General features: G+C 39.3%; 1 protein-coding gene across 1 annotated transcript in view; it reads right to left on the bottom strand.

Moving 5' to 3' along the window:
* LOC126336262 (dynein axonemal heavy chain 3) overlaps positions 1-18,392 on the bottom strand; it is a 1,127,841-nt gene that overhangs the window by 516,270 nt on the left and 593,179 nt on the right. The window contains exons 32-33 of the mRNA XM_049999758.1: positions 13,914-14,189; positions 8,848-8,962 (exon numbers count right to left, since the gene is read on the bottom strand). Of these exons, the coding sequence (XP_049855715.1) occupies positions 8,848-8,962; positions 13,914-14,189 (391 nt within the window). The remainder of the gene's footprint in view (positions 1-8,847; positions 8,963-13,913; positions 14,190-18,392) is intronic.

The raw sequence follows: 18,392 nt of genomic DNA, 5'->3' as shown, positions 1-18,392 counted from the left end.
GCGACTCTCATCGCTCTCCATTCGTCCCTCCATTCACGCCTGTCGCGACACCACTGGAGGTGGGCTGCACGATGTTGGGGCGTGAGCGGAAGACAGCCTAACGGTGTGCGGGACCGTAGCCCAGCTTCATGGAGACGGTTGCGAATGGTCCTCGCCGATACCCCAGGAGCAACAGTGTCCCTAATTTGCTGGGAAGTGGCGGTGCGCTCCCCTACGGCACTGCATAGGATCCTACGGTCTTGGAGTGCATCCGTGCGTCACTGTGATCCGGTCCCAGGTCAACGGGCACCTGCACCTTCCGCCGACCACTGGCGACAACATCGATGTACTGTGGAGACCTCACGCCCCACGTGTTGAGCAATTCGGCGGTACGTCCACCCGGCCTCCCGCATGCCCACTATATGCCCTCGCTCAAAGTCCATCAACTGCACATACGGTTCACGTCCACGCTGTCGCGGCATGCTACCAGTGTTAAAGACTGCGATGGAGCTCTTTATGCCACGACAAACTGGCTGACACTGATGGCGGCGGTGCACAAATGCTGCGCAGCTAGTGCCATTCGACGGCCAACACCGCAGTTCCTGGTGTGTCCGCTGTGCCGTGCGTGTAATCATTGCTTGTACAGCCCTCTCGCAGTGTCCGGAGCAAATATGGTGGGTCTGACACACTGGTGTCAATGTGTTCTTTTTTCCATTTCCAGGAGTGTATTACTTGAGAATTACCTTCTTTTTTTATTTGTGTGTATGTATACACATATGTGTTTGAACATGCTTTCCAACACTTTCTTATGGAATCTACTATATGCTCCCTAGAGTCAAATCTCAGTATATGCTCTTATCAACTTGTGTGAATATATCTGTTCCAAACCGACCTTCATCTTGGCTACCAGGGAAGTTTATTCAAAACCATCCTTCATCTCAGCTATATGGTAAATCTATTCAATTTTATAACTAATTTGGAGAAAACATCCATAGAGTGACCAGCCGTTACTATACAACTTCATACTATTGTAGTAATTATACTTACACTCATTCTAAGAGCAGGCACTGTGTGAAACATTTATAACAGTGTAGATACAGATGTCCCCTTTTCCCTTCACACATAAAAAAATATGATACAGGTCATCCCCCCCAATGGTTTCACCTGACCAAGATATATACCATACCTTCCATGGATTCACCTATCTTTACACCTATCATACCTACATAAATTGGTACCTGATCAAGACATAGGCCATTCCTCCAATGGATCCCCGTATACTTTTCTTCTTCTAAATCTATTTTGCAATTTTTTGGGTATGGCCCATCTTAACTTCATTAGTTAACACAGCTACTGTCCCTTTTCTACAATATTTATTCACTTTGAGAAGTTTCTCCATGATCATTTTATGCTGACTTTGCCTGATTACTCTCTACCTGTGTTTTACTACTTTCTGGCTTCTTTTTTTACTTATTACTCTTGTTTATAATGTGTATAACACCTCCACATATATCCCAATGCATTCTGCTTCTGCTTATTGGCAAATATTTTCTTATGTTTCATGCTTCTGCTTATTGACAAATATTTTCTTATGTTTCACTCTGTAATATCTGCTAGATTTAGACAACACTTGACAGTTTGAGTATATTCAATGTACTTGTTTATAATATACTATTGTTTGCATCTTGTAGGAAGGTGGACCTATTTTCAGCTGCTCTGTACATCCCCCACCATTATTAACTGCTAGCAGGCGTAAGACTGATCCTTCCCCTGAGTGGCTAAATGCGAATTACAAACTACACTGTGAGAATCTCTCTCTCGCATGCTGCGCAGTTGTTTTATTTTGTGACAATGCAGTTTCATTCACAAAGTGACTAAATTATTCATTCAGATGTAGATGTCACTTTTTTGTAGCAGTATAGCTGTGAATGTTTATCTGTAAAAGTTTAAGTCTGATTTCCAAACAAATATATCAAGTGACAGCAATAAACGTGAGGTCATCACAAGCAACTTTAATTAAATTGCATGACTGTGGAGTATTGTCTTAGTTATGAGACTGGGTTTGTGGTTTCCTGTCAGAAAACTCACAGTACATAATAGTCGATGGAAAATCAGTGAGTAAAACAGAAGTGATATCTGGCGTCTGCAAGAAAGTGTTGCAGGCCTTCCTAATGTTCACGATTTAATAAACGATTTAGGATACAATCTGAGCAGTCTTCTTTGACTGTTTGCAGATGATGCTGTGATTTACCATCTTATGAAGTCATCAGATGCCAAAAACAAATTACAAAATTATTTTGGTAAGATATCTGTGTGGTGAGAAAATTGACAATTGACTCTAAATAATGGAAAGTCTGAATTCATTCACATGACTACTAAAAGGAATCTGTTAAATTTTTGTTTACAGGATAAAAAACACAACTCTAAAGGCTGTAAATTTGACTAAATACTTAGGGATTACAATTACAAATAACTTGAACTGCAATGATTACATGGATAATATGTGGAAAGCAAACCAAAGATGCTGATTCATTGGTAGAACACTTAGAAAATTGAATAGGTCTACTAAAGAGACTACTTACACTGCAGTTTTCCACCCTCTTCTGGAATACTGCTATCCGGTGTCAGATCCACAGCAGATAATGTTCAAACAAGAACGGTTTGTTTTGTATTGTGGTGGAATGGAGAGAAACTACAATGGATATGATATGCAAATTGGGGTGGCAGTCATCAAAACAAAGACATTTCGAATTGTGGCATGATCTTCTCATGAAATTTCAGTCTTCAATTTTTGGCACCCACCTCCATAAGGAGTAATGATCATCATAATAAAATAAGAGGTAATAGAGCTTGCATTAAAAGATTACCGTGTTCATGTTTCCTGCACAGTTGTTGAATGTGGAATAGTAGAAAAACAGTTTGAATGTGGTTCAGTGAATGTTTACGTCCCTTATTTAGGCTATAACTTTTCCAAATGTGACTCTGAAAGTAAGACTTCTATTTTTGACATTTTGAAGACTCACGAACATAACGCAGAAGCATATGTCAGCAAGAGAACTGCACAGAGAATAGTAAAAAAAGTGTCATAGCTGCAGAAACCTCAGGAAAATTTGTTTTTGTGTCATCTGGAAAGCATCAAAATCGCAAGATACCTGTAACAGAAATAGATGGTCTTGATAATGATATTTTAATGTGATCCATGTATATTAGAAAGGAATATTTGACATCTAAAAAACTTGTTACAATTATGCCTGAACAAATTCGTTTCATCAATACAAAGAATTTTAGAAGGCATTAGTTTCAAAAATATTTAGAGGAGAGTTTGTAATTGAAAGAAGTGACATAGAAGCAGCATGAACCACATTCCTTATAAAGATGCATGATACAGGAGGAAGAGATAGTTCTATAGAGTATTACCTTGATGAAACATGGGTGAATCAGAATCATTCCATGACTACCTGCTGGAAAATGAGAGGTGGTATTGGCGGTTTTAAAGTTCCCATATGAAAGGTTCTGCAATACTTATTCTGCATGCTGGCTCTTCTTCTGATTTGGTTTCTGAGCATAAACTTGTACTTAGTTGTAAGATAAACTGTAATGACTACCATTTGAAAATGAATGATGTTACTTTCAAGAATTGGTTCACTGCACAATTCTTGCCATGCCTCGTTTCAAAGTTGGTGATTGTGATTACTGTGTCAGTTACTGTTCAGCTGTTACAGAGAAAAGACCAAGTATGAGCACCAGGAAAGGGAATATTGTTCTCTGGCTGAAAAATAAAAATATTCCAGAAATATAAGCCACGTTCGTGCTGAACTCCTGTACAACAGAATGTACAAATTTGACTTTCTTGCATGTGAGGGGGGTCACAAGTTATGTTTTTACCCATATATCACTGCCATTATAATCCGATAGAATTAATGTGTGTACGGGCTACAAGCTATGTGCAGGGGATGGGGGGGGGGGGGGGGGGGGGCAGAAACGCCGAAACATTTGTGCAGGAAGCAATAGACATAATCCCCCTCAATGTGGGCACTCTGTATGTGGGTCTCTGAAAAGTTTGAGAAATAAGACTTTGAAGATGGATAAAAGCCTTCAGCCTATCATCCTAAATTTACAACCAGATTGTTGGGACATAGACTAAGATAGCAGATGGCATTATGATGAACTCTTTCAAACAAAGTAAAGTAATAATCTTCATTGGTTTTAAAGATTCATGACTTAAAAATGTTTCTGTCAATGTATCAATTCCATACACAGTACATGATGACATTCTAGCTTTAACTGATTATGAATATGTAGCCTATAAGGTGTTCAGACTATAACGTTCAATACATTGCCCGAGGAGGCCCCAATTACTCATAAGAATGTGGCCAGATAAATTCATCAATAACTAGAATATTTCAACAAATAAATCACAGTAATTTTCATGGCACAAACTGGAAAATGCCTTAAAATGAAAGGAAGGAATACCTCTCGAGATATGAAAGGGAGGGTTCCCTGTAATGTTATCTGTGATTTTCGACATTATCGGTCAGTATTCCATTGAGGTATTCACAGAAGATGGTTAATCATTTGCTTATTGAATGGATCATATATTCATTCTCCCATGGCATTGTCAAACGAGTTAGCTTAAACTCATAACGCCTGTTGACACCGAATAATATGATAACGTACTGACAATTTTCACAATAGTCTTTTGCACTAGTCTTTGCTACCAGTAATTCTTTTTTATACATAGTGATTTACTTTGAACTGTAGTGAAACACACCCACTTATGTGCATTATACACATTTAAAAAACAAAACAAAAAATTCATGAAGCAGAAGCAGTCGTGAAACAAATATTTCTATTCGAGTTTAAAGTTAATTTTGTTGTGAATTACATTTTTACTTATAATCTAGCCCAAACTGCAATACTTGGCAGTTATTGCAACCGTTTTTGATGAACTTGTTATTGTGAGAAAAATTGCACTTGATGTCTTCACATAGCTGCATCTGCTGTTCTGAGATCACACAGACGATCGTTGTAGAGCAATAGACACAACCTCAAGAGGTGAAGTTAAGATTTCTCTCATGTAGACGACTGGCTGAAATTGATTTTAAAATGTATTATTCCCTCATACATTTGAATGTATAATATGATCTACATCTACATCTACATCCGTACTCCGCAAGCCACCTGACGGTGTGTGGCGGAGGGTACCCTGAGTACCTCTATCGGTTCTCCCTTCTATTCCAGTCTCGTATTGTACGTGGAAAGAAGGATTGTCGGTATGCTTCTGTGTGGGCTCTAATCTCTCTGATTTTATCCTCATGGTCTCTTCGCGAGATATACATATGAGGGAGCAATATACTGCTTGACTCTTCGGTGAAGGTATGTTCTCGAAACTTCAACAAAAGCCCGTACCGAGCTACTGAGCGTCTCTCCTGCAGAGTCTTCCACTGGAGTTTATCTATCATCTCCGTAACGCTTTCGCAATTACTAAATGATCCTGTAACGAAGCGCGCTGCTCTCCGTTGGATCTTCTCTATCTCTTCTATCAACCCTACCTGGTGCGGATCCCACACTGCTGAGCAGTATTCAAGCATTGGGCGAACAAGCGTACTGTAACCTACTTCCTTTGTTGTCGGATTGCATTTCCTTAGGATTCTTCCAATGAATCTCAGTCTGGCATCTGCTTTACCGACGATCAACTTTATATGATCATTCCATTTTAAATCACTACTAATGCGTACTCCCAGATAATTTATGGAATTAACTGCTTCCAGTTGCTGACCTGCTATTTTGTAGCTAAATGATAAGGGACCTATCTTTCTATGTATTCGCATCACATTACACTCCGCTACATTGAGATTCAATTGCCATTCCGTGCACCATGCGTCAATTCGCTGCAGATCCTCCTGCATTTCAGTACAATTTTCCATTGTTGCAACCTCTCGATACACCACAGCATCATCTGCAAAAAGCCTCAGTGAACTTCCGATGTCATCCACCAGGTCATTTATGTATATTGTGAATAGCAACGGTCCTATGACACTCCTCTGCGGCACACCTGAAATCACTCTTACTTCGGAAGACTTCTCTCCATTGAGAATGACGTGCTGCGTTCTGTTATCTAGGAACTCCTCAATCCAATTACACAATTGATCTGATTGTCCGTATGCTCTTACTTTGTTCATTAAACGACTGTGGGGAACTGTGTCAAACGCCTTGCGGAAGTCAAGAAACACGGCATCTACCTGTGAACCCATGTCTAAGGCCCTCTGAGTCTCGTGGACGAATAGCGCGAGCTGGGTTTCACACGATCGTCTTTTTCGAAACCCATGCTGATTCCTACAGAGTAGATTTCTAGTCTCCAGAAAAGACATTATACTCGAACATAATACGTGTTCCAAAATTCTACAACTGATCGACGTTAGAGATATAGGTCTATAGTTCTGCACATCTGTTCGACGTCCCTTCTTGAGAACGGGGATGACCTGTGCCCTTTTCCAATCCTTTGGAACGCTTCGCTCTTCTAGAGACCTACGGTACACCGCTGCAAGAAGGGGGCAAGTTCCTTCGTGTACTCTGTGTAAAATCGAACTGGTATCCCATCAGGACCAGCGGCCTTTCCTCTTTTGAGCGATTTTAATTGTTTCTCTATCCCTCTGTCGTCTACTTCGATATCTACCATTTTGTCAACTGTGCGACAATCTAGAGAAGGAAGCACAGTGCAGTCTTCCTCTGTGAAACAGCTTTGGAAGAAGACATTTAGTAATTCGGCCTTTAGTCTGTCATCCTCTGTTTCAGTACCATTTTGATCACACAGTGTCTGGACATTTTGTTTTGATCCACCTACCGCTTTGACATAGAACCAAAATTTCTTAGGATTTTCTGCCAAGTCAGTACATAGAACTTTACTTTCGAATTCATTGAAAGCCTCTCGCATAGCCCTCCTCACACTACATTTCGCTTCGCGTAATTTTTGTTTGTCTGCAAGGCTTTGGCTATGTTTATGTTTGCTGTGAAGTTCCCTTTGCTTCCGCAGCAGTTTTCTAACGCGGTTGTTGTACCACGGTGGCTCTTTTCCATCTCTTACGATCTTGCTTGGCACATACTCATCTAACGCATATTGTACCATGGTTTTGAACTTTGTCCACTGATCCTCAACACTGTCTGCACTTGAGACAAAACTTTTGTGTTGAGCCGTCAGGTACTCTGTAATCTGCTTTTTGTCACTTTTGCTAAACAGAAAAATCTTCCTACCTTTTTTAATATTTCTATTTACGGCTGAAATCATCGACGCAGTAACCGCTTTATGATCGCTGATTCCCTGTTCTGCATTAACTGATTCAAATAGTTCGGGTCTGTTTGTCACCAGAAGGTCTAATATATTATCGCCACGAGTCGGTTTTCTGTTTAACTGCTCAAGGTAGTTTTCAGATAAAGCACTTAAAAATATTTCACTGGATTCTTTGCCCCCGCCACCCGTTATGAACGTTTGAGTCTCCCAGTCTATATCCGGCAAATTAAAATCTCCACCCAGAACTATAACATGGTGGGGAAATCTACTCGAAATATTTTCCAAATTATTCTTCAGGTGCTGAGCCACAACAGCTGCTGAGCCCGGGGGCCTATAGAGACATCCAATTACCATGTCTGAGCCTGCTTTAACAGTGACCTTCACCCAAATCATTTCACAATTCGAATCTCCGTCAATTTCCTTCGATACTATTGCACTTCTTATCGCTATAAACACGCCTCCCCCTTCACTGTCCAGCCTATCTCTGCGGTATACATTCCAATCAGAGTTTAGGATTTCATTACTGTTTACGTCTGGTTTCAGCCAACTTTCTGTTCCTAGTACTATATGGGCGTTGTGACCGTTTATTAATGTAATGAGAGCAGTTCTGGGACCTTTCTATAGACGCTGCTGCAGTTTACTATTAGCACATTAATATTGTTATTCCTTGTTGCATTTTGCCTACTCCTGCCTTGCCGCGTCTCAGGAGGCGTCTTGTCGGGCCTAGGGAGGGAATTCTCTAACCTAAAAAAAACCCATGTGCACTCCACACGTACTCCGCTACTCTCGTAGCCGCTTCCGGCGTGTAGTGCACGCCTGACCTATTCAGGGGGACCCTACATTTCTCCACCCGATAGCGGAGGTCGAGAAATTTGCACCCCAGCTCTCCGCAGAATCGTCTGAGCCTCTGGTTTAAGCCTTCCACTCGGCTCCAAACCAGAGGACCACGATCGGTTCTCGGAACGATACTACAAATAGTTAGCTCTGATTCCACCCCGCGAGCGAGGCTTTCCACCTTCACCAACTCCGCCAACCGCCTGTACGCACCTTCATATGTCTGTAATCCTTTTAGTCTGTTTTGCTCTTTCTGTTGTTTGTTAATACATTTCTTTAAACTGACTATTACACTAGACTAATATTACACTGCTCTAACACAGAAGCAGAAAGCATCCCACTTGTATTTCAATCTAAAATTTTCAACCTGTGTTTTCCTCTCTTCAGCCAATAGATCCTACAATGGAGGAATTACAAATACTAGTTTCTACCAGCCTCCATTCCTTAACAGCATCGGTCCATAAGCATCAACTACTTCAGCATGGCATGTATGGCAATTAAACATAACAAATTTGGATAATACTTAACAGATAACATTAACAGGAATAAATCAATCAATGCTCCTAAACTATTTGCAACTAGTGCTTCCAGTCAGGCAATTCGAGTTTTAAATCTATTTTTACTTCAGCTTAAGACCAGCCAATCTGCTTTTTGTTTTCCGATTATCATAATTCAAATAATAAGTACAATCAGTTTGTAGTTTAAATATACAAAATTTCTGTTGAGAAACTAAAATGAGTGAATACCTTTCAATGTAGATGCAAATCCCCACACCAGGCTAAAGAGAAAAATGCACTGTAACCATTGAGTGCTCACTTTTTGTTCTCCTTCTAATAAGCTGCTGAATAATCTTGAAAATGACTGAAAAGGAATTAAGAAGCACCTAGAGGACACATTTTGTCAATAAAATTATAGACTGTATAGACAGCAATTAAGTTATTACTAAAACAGAACTTTTTGTATACCTTCTACCAAGAGTAATATTATTATTAAGTAGTTCATTTTTACAGTAGCGTCAAACGGGGTGATATCGGACATCAGGGCGAATTTGGACAGTATAGCTTATTTGCTCTTTGAACTGCATAGAAACAAGGAGTTACTTATTTTAACGTCCATGCACCAATTATTTTAATTGCAAGATTGCATTTATCGCTTTCCACAACATTTATTTTGCATCAATTGTTTCCCTAGGTGAATAATTGATGAACAGTCTCAGTGCCAAAAATGCATGCATTATCGTAAAGTGGAAACTTTCTATTGTTGCGCAGAGCAGGACGTTATTGTAACTGTAATTGTTGATGCGCTCAGTAGCTGACAGCATTGAGACAATTTCTATACAAGTTTGTCGAGTTTCTCGTGCAACATTACAAAATAATGACGGTTTTTGTAAAACTGTGTACTGTGTGGAGTGATTTCAGACAATGCCAAGAACATATAAGAGCAGGAGAGGTGCTACAGTACAGTGTAATTATGACCCAGAACTTTTAGATAAAGCAGTTTGTGATATTCAGAGTGGTAAATTATCGTACAGAAAAGTGTGTGATTTGTATGGTATACCTAAATCAACCCCAAAAAATAAAGTCCAGAAAGCACATCCGAAAAAAAATGGGAGGACAGCCAGTGCTGAATAAAGAAGAAGCAGAAATGTTGAAGCAAGGTATCTTGGGGGCTGCACATTGGGGATTTCCCTTCACTAAACTGGATATTAGATATTTAGTTAAAGTCTACCTTGATAATTCTGGTCGCAAAGAGAAGAAATTTCATAATAATTTGCCAGGAGAAGAATAGGTGCATTTATTCCTCAAACGACAGTCAGAAGATCTTTCCGTTCACTTAAGCGAAAATATTAAACGAGCTCATGCAGAAGTGAACGAAGAGACTGTAAGATATTTTTCTCCAATATCAAGGCAAAGCTGGAAAATCTTCTACCTACCAACATGATCAACTATGAGGAAACCAACATGTCAGATGATCCAGGTAAGCAGCAGATAATTACAAAATGAGGGAGTAAGCATGCTGAAAAAGTGATGGACTCATCAAAATCTAGTGTCTCAATGATGATGATGGCAGCTAGTGCTGTTGGTAAACTGCTTCCTCATATGTCCTTTACAAATCAAATTACTTGAGGGACACGTGGCAAGAAGGTGGACCACAAGGAACCCGTTTCAATAGGAACAAAAGCGGATGGTTTGACCTGCCATTATTTGAAGACTGGTTCTTTATAATTGCTTTGACCTATTTGAAGAAGCAAAACGGGCCAACAGTCATGATTGGAGGCAACTTATCCAGTCACGTGTCTTTACGTGTCATTGAAGAGTTTGAGCGGAACAATATTTCATTCATTCTCCTTCCCCTCAATAGCACGCACCTCCTCCAACTGCTCGGTGTAAGCTTCTTCAGGCCAATGAAAGCAGCGTGGCGAGCTGTATTAACTGATTGAAAGAAACACACTCGTGTGACCATTTCCAAGGATGCCTTCCTGTCTCTTCTGAAGCAGACACTGACTAAGCTTTTAGCAAACTCCAAGGAAAACATAAAGGGTGGTGGATTTCACGCCAGATCATGTCTTACACTTATTCGTAACACCGGGCTACCTTAAAATGTGTAAAATGTCACCAAAATCAAACAAAAAGCATGTAGAATTTTAAAAAGAGGCAATGACTGTCCGAATTCACCCTCTCTATACTGTAATTTCGGACAGAGATTTAAAAAACACGTGTCCGAAATCACACCAATCCATGGAGTGACTTTGGACACTTTATTTAAGTGCCTCAGATAAATATACCTACACATACACTTTCTGGTTCTAGGATATTTTATTCGTTACACATATACCCTACCACTTCCATAACAATCAATTTAATATAACAATATATTCGAAAGTTACAATCCAAATAATGAAAAAAACCGTCCGAAATCACCCCATTTGATGGTGGTGGATGATCACTGCCTTGAGACTGTAGATGTACTCATTTCAGTATTTTCTCTCCAAAGAAGTTACATTATTATTTCTTCTTCTTCTTTTGCATATTTTTTCCATGATGGCACAGGGTGGTGATGGTTACAAATGAATTTGGCATGATTAATTTAAGGGGTGCCCTTCCTGTTGCCATAACATTAACACCCCCCCCCCCCCCCTGCCCTCCAGGACAGAATATGTGCACCTCAAATGTTTGCACATAGTATTATTCACATGAAAGTAAAACCTCTTCAGCTGATGTTTAACTATGTAACATTTTAAAATCATGGCCCACTGGAACCAGCACAAGACATCTTGTATTACTCAGGGGCACAGGCAGAAAGGCAATTAACCAGAAAGTCCTCTGGGCACTAATTGTAGCACCAATAAGAAAACATACGGTAGTCACAACAATTTTTGAATTTAGTGAGCCATTACCAACAACTAAGTCCAAGCCAAACAGGATACCAAGGAAATTACACTAGAGAAGTTGAAATAAATACAAATTAATCAATTTCTGGATCAGTCACTTGTTTATTTTGCCATTACACATTTCAATGATTCACACTGTCATCTTCAGTTGGAGAATCTTTTATTTACGTGGCTGACGTCGCTGTAGCGCACATACATCTTTTCACAGTTGCACACCGAGGGCAATGTAGGTTATTTTGTGTCTTTTGCTAATGATAAATAGTGTTGATTTATAAAAGACACTCCAGACATTAAAAATGTGAATTTCTGACAGTGAATTGTAGTTACAGGGATAGTAAGGTTGTAAAAGGTGAATGTACTGTTGCCTGATGTATGTCCTCTCCACTGCACATTATATTTACACTGCCATTTCAAAGAAGTTGTACATGTTACAGATATGTTTGTTTACATTGAATAAAGAGATACAAGATTAAAAGTTTTCTACAAATACACATTTTTCTGTTTTAAAAATACGAATGGGCATATGTATGACTTTAAATGAAAAACACATTTTTGCAGAAACCACCTTGTATCACTGTATTCCATGTTAAGAAACACATATGTACCATGTACAACTTCTTTGAGACAACAGTGTAAATGTAACATGTAATGGAGAGAACAAACGTCAGGCAGCAGTATGCAGACCTTTTACAACTCAACCATCCTGTAAGTGCAATTTTCTGTCAGAAATTCACATGTTTTTAACCTATAAAGTGACTTTCCTGAAACAACAATTTTTATCATTAGCAAAAGACACAAAATAACATACTATACACTGCTGTCAGTCTGTGACTGTAAAAAGATGTCTGTACTCTTCACCAACACAAGCCATGTAAGTAAACAATTCTTCATCTGAAGATGATGATGTGAACCACTGATACACTTAGTGGCAAAATAAGCAAGTGACTGATGCAACAACTGTTTTATTGGTATTGATAAACAGTTGCAGACCTCATAATGCTATCCGTTATAGACAAAACATTCAGTTTAAGAAAGCGTAGGAAAAGTAGAAAAAGTAAGGTGTCTACTATAACTATAACATGAAATGGAAGCCATGGAGCTATGTACAATGGCTCTGCAATCCTGTCAAACAGAAATGAGAGATAGCAAATCCCAACCATGGCTTGACAAGACACTATCAGTAACACAGCAAGCCAAAATCACTACACAACAATGTGACCTGTCACTATATGCCAGCCAGAAGAGGTCATACATGACATTGATACATTTTTCTGCAAATGTGCAGAAAAAAGCTAGACACTGATGCAGGAAAAAAGCTAGAAATTGATGACAACACATTCAAAGTGACCTACTCCTAGCACTCAAAAAAACTAAGACTAAAAGCAATAAAAGGAATCTCCAAGGACTCATGGTCAAACAACTTTAAAGCCATCCTATGGTTCCAGCACAAGGAAGCTAAACAGTAAGAAGTTACACCTCTATGACAAGACAAGAAATATGCCAAGTGATAACAAATTCAAGACACAAAAAGGTTTCTAGGCCAGACGGCATATATGTAGAACCATCAACGAATCCTATCCCACGATCTAAGATTAACAATTGCACGAGATCACAAAAAGTACTAGAACAATGAAGAACATCAGCAATCAAAATCTCAATGACATAACATGCCAAATACACACACAAAAATGCAACACTATGTGGAACCACTTCTACTCAACTGACATCATAATGTGGGAATAATGGAAACAGGCAAACTATGAACTCTGACATATGGTAACATGATTGCAACACTTGTATTCCACGACAAGTTCCACCAAAACAAGAAATTCCACAAGCTACATCAACACTTCAAGTGTGAACTGCACAATGAGCACTGTGAAGGATATCATGGGAAAAACTGCAGAAAAAACAACAATGTTGATAATAAAACTAGAACTGGAGTAATGCAACTCAGTGTTGTATTTCTGTCTGTATCTTTATTTGTATTTTCATTAATAATATTAAATTCATCTGAGGATGATGCAGAAATAAGTCCAACCAGTAAATTGTGTGAACTGAGGCAACCTGATTTTTAAGTCTGTCAGCTGCCCATCACCTCAGCTGCTGTGAGAGGTTTACCTTTACTCCTTCTAGCGTTGGTAGACCATGCAAGACTCTGCAGTACTTGTTGCCTTGTTGTGTGCTACAAATAACATCCTAATATGTTTATAAATGTCCATAAATGACAACAATGACACTGGTAATTCTCAACAATAAGAACCTACATATACAGACTAATGTTAACAAACACAGCTATATTGTCAAGATAAAGAATATTATTCCAAAGAATAAGGAATGCGTATGTGCAGTGGAAATAGACAAATATTCACTTTACATTGTACATAGCTATACCTGTCTGTCACATATTTTTATACTTACATGAAAAAGGTGTAGTTCACTTGTTTCGATAAACAGTTGGCATGATTCATGAAGGAAACTTAAGATGGGTGGCACAAGCCAATCAATAAGTTCATCCAACAGTTCTAATTGCACATCCAGGAGTTTTTCACGCAAAACATTTTCGTACGATGCTAGAAGAGCACGCCACCCCAGCTGATGTGGTTCTAAGTATATCATTCCACACCGGGAAACAGTTGCAGGAGATGCCTGTTCCAAGTCGGCAGGTTCAAAAATTAGGTTCATTTTGTTTGTCATCTGCAACATAATCACATAATCTCAAACTACATTTAAAAACAGACTATAACATTTTGTAAGGACTAGGAAAAATATGATGAAACTCTGTTTCAGCTACCAAAATCATAACACAAATTTTGCAGCAGAAAATACTACAACAAATTAAAATGAAAAACTCAAGGTTTTGAAAGCAATGATTAAATAATGATAACTGTAAAACAAACATGTTTTGCTGAATATCCACAGATATAAATAATATAGACCACAGTTACAACGTAAAATTATGAACACAGTTAATAATATACAGAAGAAGTAATTTTATCCAGAATCTTTGGAAGTTGTTGAAACAATTTAGTGCATGCAGAAACTGACGACTTCCAGACACATTTCTTATTTGTTAAGGAAACGCATAGCGGTTAAATATGTACTCATCTGTGTACATGTTCTCTTATGGATTTTATTTAATAATAATAATGATGATGATGATGAGAATCACTACAAGCACTTCATCAGATCACAAACTACTAGCACTGTTTTTTCTGTTTCCACAAATTAGATTTAATTTTTAAAACATTCGCCTTCTGCAAAGTACATCATCATCTTACATTTTATTTTTATTTAATCTAGTTAGTTAGATACAAATATGTCATCTTCAGTGGATCTCATTATATTGCTAGAAGATCATAAATTTTAAAAATTGTACTGCACAGTACCTCCCCCCATGAACCATGGACCTTGCCGTTGGTGGGGAGGCTTGCATGCCTCAGCGATACAGATAGCCGTACCATAGGTGCAACCACAACGGAGGGGAATCTGTTGAGAGGCCAGACAAACGTGTGGTTCCTGAAGAGGGGCAGCAGCATTTTCAGTAGTTGCAGGGGCAACAGTCTGGATGATTGACTGATCTGGCCTTGTAACACTAAACAAAACGGCCTTTCTGTTTTGGTACTGCGAACGGCTGAAAGCAAGAGGAAACTACAGTTGTAATTTTACCTAAGGGCATGCAGCTTTACTGTATGATTAAATGATGATAGCGTCCTCTTGGGTAAAATATCCTGGAGGTAAAATAGTCCCCCATTCGGATCACCGGGTGGGGACTACTCAACAGGACGTCGTTATCAGGAGAAAGAAAACTGGCGTTCTACGGATCGGAGCGTGAAATGTCAGATCCCTTAATCGGGCAGGTAGGTCAGAAAATTTAAAAAGGGTAGGTTGAAGTTATAAATAGTGGGAATTAGTCAAGATCGGTAGCAGGAGGTACGCGACTTTTTGTCCGGTGAATACAGTGTTATAAATACAAAATCAAATAGGGGTAATGCAGGAGTAGGTTTAATAATGGATAAATAAATAGGAGTGAGGATAAGCTACTACAAACAGCATAGTAAACACATTATTGTGACAAAAATAGGCACGAAGCCCACACCTACTACAGTAGTACAAGTTTATATGCCAACTAGTTCCACAGATGATGAAGAAATTGATGAAATGTATGATGAGATAAAAGAAACTATTCAGGTAATGAAGGGAGAAGAAAATATAATAGTCATGGGTGACTGGAATTCAAGAGTAGGAAAAGGGAGAGAAGGAAACATAGAGGGCAAATATGTATTGGGGGAGAGAAATGAAAGAGGAAGCCACCTAATAGAATTTTGCACAGAGCATAACTTAATCATAGCTAACACTTGGTTCAAGAATCATAAAAGAATGTTGTATACATGGAAGAATCCTGGAGATACTAGAAGGTATCAGATAGATTATATAATGGTAAGACAGAGATTTAGGAACCAGGTTTTAAATTGTAAGATATTGCCAGGGCCAGATGTGGACTCTGACCACAATCCATTGGTTATGAACTGTAGATTAAAACTGAAGGAACTGCTAAAAGGTGGGAATTTAAGGGGATGAGACCTGGATAAACTGACAGAACCAGAGGTTGTACAGAGTTTCAGGGAGAGCATAAGGGAACAACTGACAGTAATAGGGGAAAGAAATACAGTAGAAAAAGAATGGGTAGCTTTGAGGGATGAAGTAGTGAAGGCAGTGGAGGATCAAGTAGGTAAAAAGACAAGGGCTAGTAGAAATCCTTGGGTAACAGAAGAAATACTGAATTTAATTGATGAAAGGAGAAAATATAAAAATGCAGTAAATGAAGCAGGCAAAAAGGAATACAAACGTCTCAAAAATGAGATCGACAGGAAGTGCAAAATGGCTAAGCAGGGATGGCTAGAGGACAAATGTAAGGATGTAGAGGCTTATCTCACTAGGGGTAAGATAGATACTGCCTACAGGAAAATTAAAGAGACCTTTGGAGAAAAGAGAACCACTTATAAGAACATCAAGAGCTCAGATGGTGGTGGTGGTGGTTAGTGTTTAACGTCCCGTCGACAACGAGGTCATTAGAGACGGAGCACAAGCTCGGGTTAGAGAAGGATTGGGAAGGAAATCAGCCGTGCCCTTTCAAAGGAACCATCCCGGTATTTGCCTGAAACGATTTAGGGAAATCACGGAAAACCTAAATCAGGATGGCCGGAGACGGGATTGAACCGTCGTTCTCCCGAATGCGAGTTCAGTGTGCTAACCACTGCGCCACCTCGCTCGGTAGCTCCGATGGAAACCCAGTTCTAAGCAAAGATGGGAAAGCAGAAAGGTGGAAGGAGTATATAGAGGGTGTATACAAGGGTGATGTACTTGAGGACAATATTATGGTAATGGAGAAGGATGTGGATGAGGATGAGATGGGAGATGCGATACTGCGTGAAGAGTTTGACAGAGCATTGAAAGACCTGAGTCAAAACAAGGCCCCCGGAGTAGACAACATTCCATTGGAACTACTGACGGCCTTGGGAGAGCCAGTCCAGACAAAAATCTACCGTCTGGTGAGCAAGATGTATGAAACAGGCGAAATACCCTCAGACTTCAAGAAGAACATAATAATTCCAATCCCAAAGAAAGCAGGTGTTGACAAATGTGAAAATTACCGAACAATCAGTCTAATAAGCCACAGCTGCAAAATACTAACTCGAATTCTTTACAGACGAATGGAAAAACTAGTAGAAGCCGACCTCGGGGAAGATCAGTTTGGATTCCGTAGAAATACTGCAACACGTGAGGCAATACTGACCTGACGACTTATCTTAGAAGAAAGATTAAGGAAAGGCAAACCTATGTTTCTAGCATTTGTAGACTTAGAGAAAGCTTTTGACAATGTTGACTGGAATACTCTCTTTCAAATTCTAAAGGTGGCAGGGGTAAAATACAGGGAGCGAAAGACTATTTATAATTTGTACAAAAAACCAGATGGCAGTTATAAGAGTCGAGGGACATGAAAGGGAAGCAGTTGTTGGGAAGGGAGTAAGACAGGGTTGTAGCCTCTCCCCGATGTTATTCAATCTGTATATTGAGCAAGCAGTAAAGGAAACAAAAGAAAAATTCGGAGTAGGTATTAAAATCCAGGGAGAAGAAATAAAAACTTTGAGGTTCGCCGATGACACTGTAATTCTGTCAGAGACAGCAAAGGACTTGGAAGAGGAGTTGAACGGAATGGACAGTGTCTTGAAAGGAGGGTATAAGATCAACATCAACAAAAGCAAAACGAGGATAATGGAATGTAGTCAAATTAAGTTGGGTGATGCTGAGGGAATTAGATTAGGAAATGACACACTTAAAGTAGTTTTGCTATTTGGGGAGCAAAATAACTGATGATGGTCGAAGTAGAGAGGTTATAAAATGTAGACTGGCAATGGCAAGGAAAGCGTTTCTGAAGAAGTGCAATTTGTTAACATCAAATATAGATTTAAGTGTCAGAAAGTCGTTTCTGAAAGTATTTGTATGGAGTGTAGCCATGTATGGAAGTGAAACATGGACAATAAATAGTTAGCACAAGAAGAGAATAGAAGCTTTCGAAATGTGGTGTTACAGAAGAATGCTGAAGATTAGATGGGTAGATCACATAAGTTACGAGGAGATACTGAATAGGACAGGGGAGAAGAGAAGTTTGTGGCACAACTTGACAAGAAGAAAGGATCGGTTGGTAGGACATGTTCTAAGGCATGAAGGGATCACCAATTTAGTACTGGAGGGCAGCATGGAGGGTAGAAATCGTAGAGGGAGACCAAGAGATGAATACACTAAGCAGATTCAGAAGGATGTAGGTTGCAGTAGGTACTGGGAGATGAAGATGCTTGCACAGGATAGAGTGGCATGGAAAGCTGCATCAAACCAGCC

This window comes from Schistocerca gregaria, chromosome 2, assembly GCF_023897955.1.
Source record: "Schistocerca gregaria isolate iqSchGreg1 chromosome 2, iqSchGreg1.2, whole genome shotgun sequence".
In the NCBI taxonomy this organism is placed as follows: domain Eukaryota; kingdom Metazoa; phylum Arthropoda; class Insecta; order Orthoptera; family Acrididae; genus Schistocerca; species Schistocerca gregaria.
This window is presented reverse-complemented; position numbering and strand designations above follow the sequence as displayed.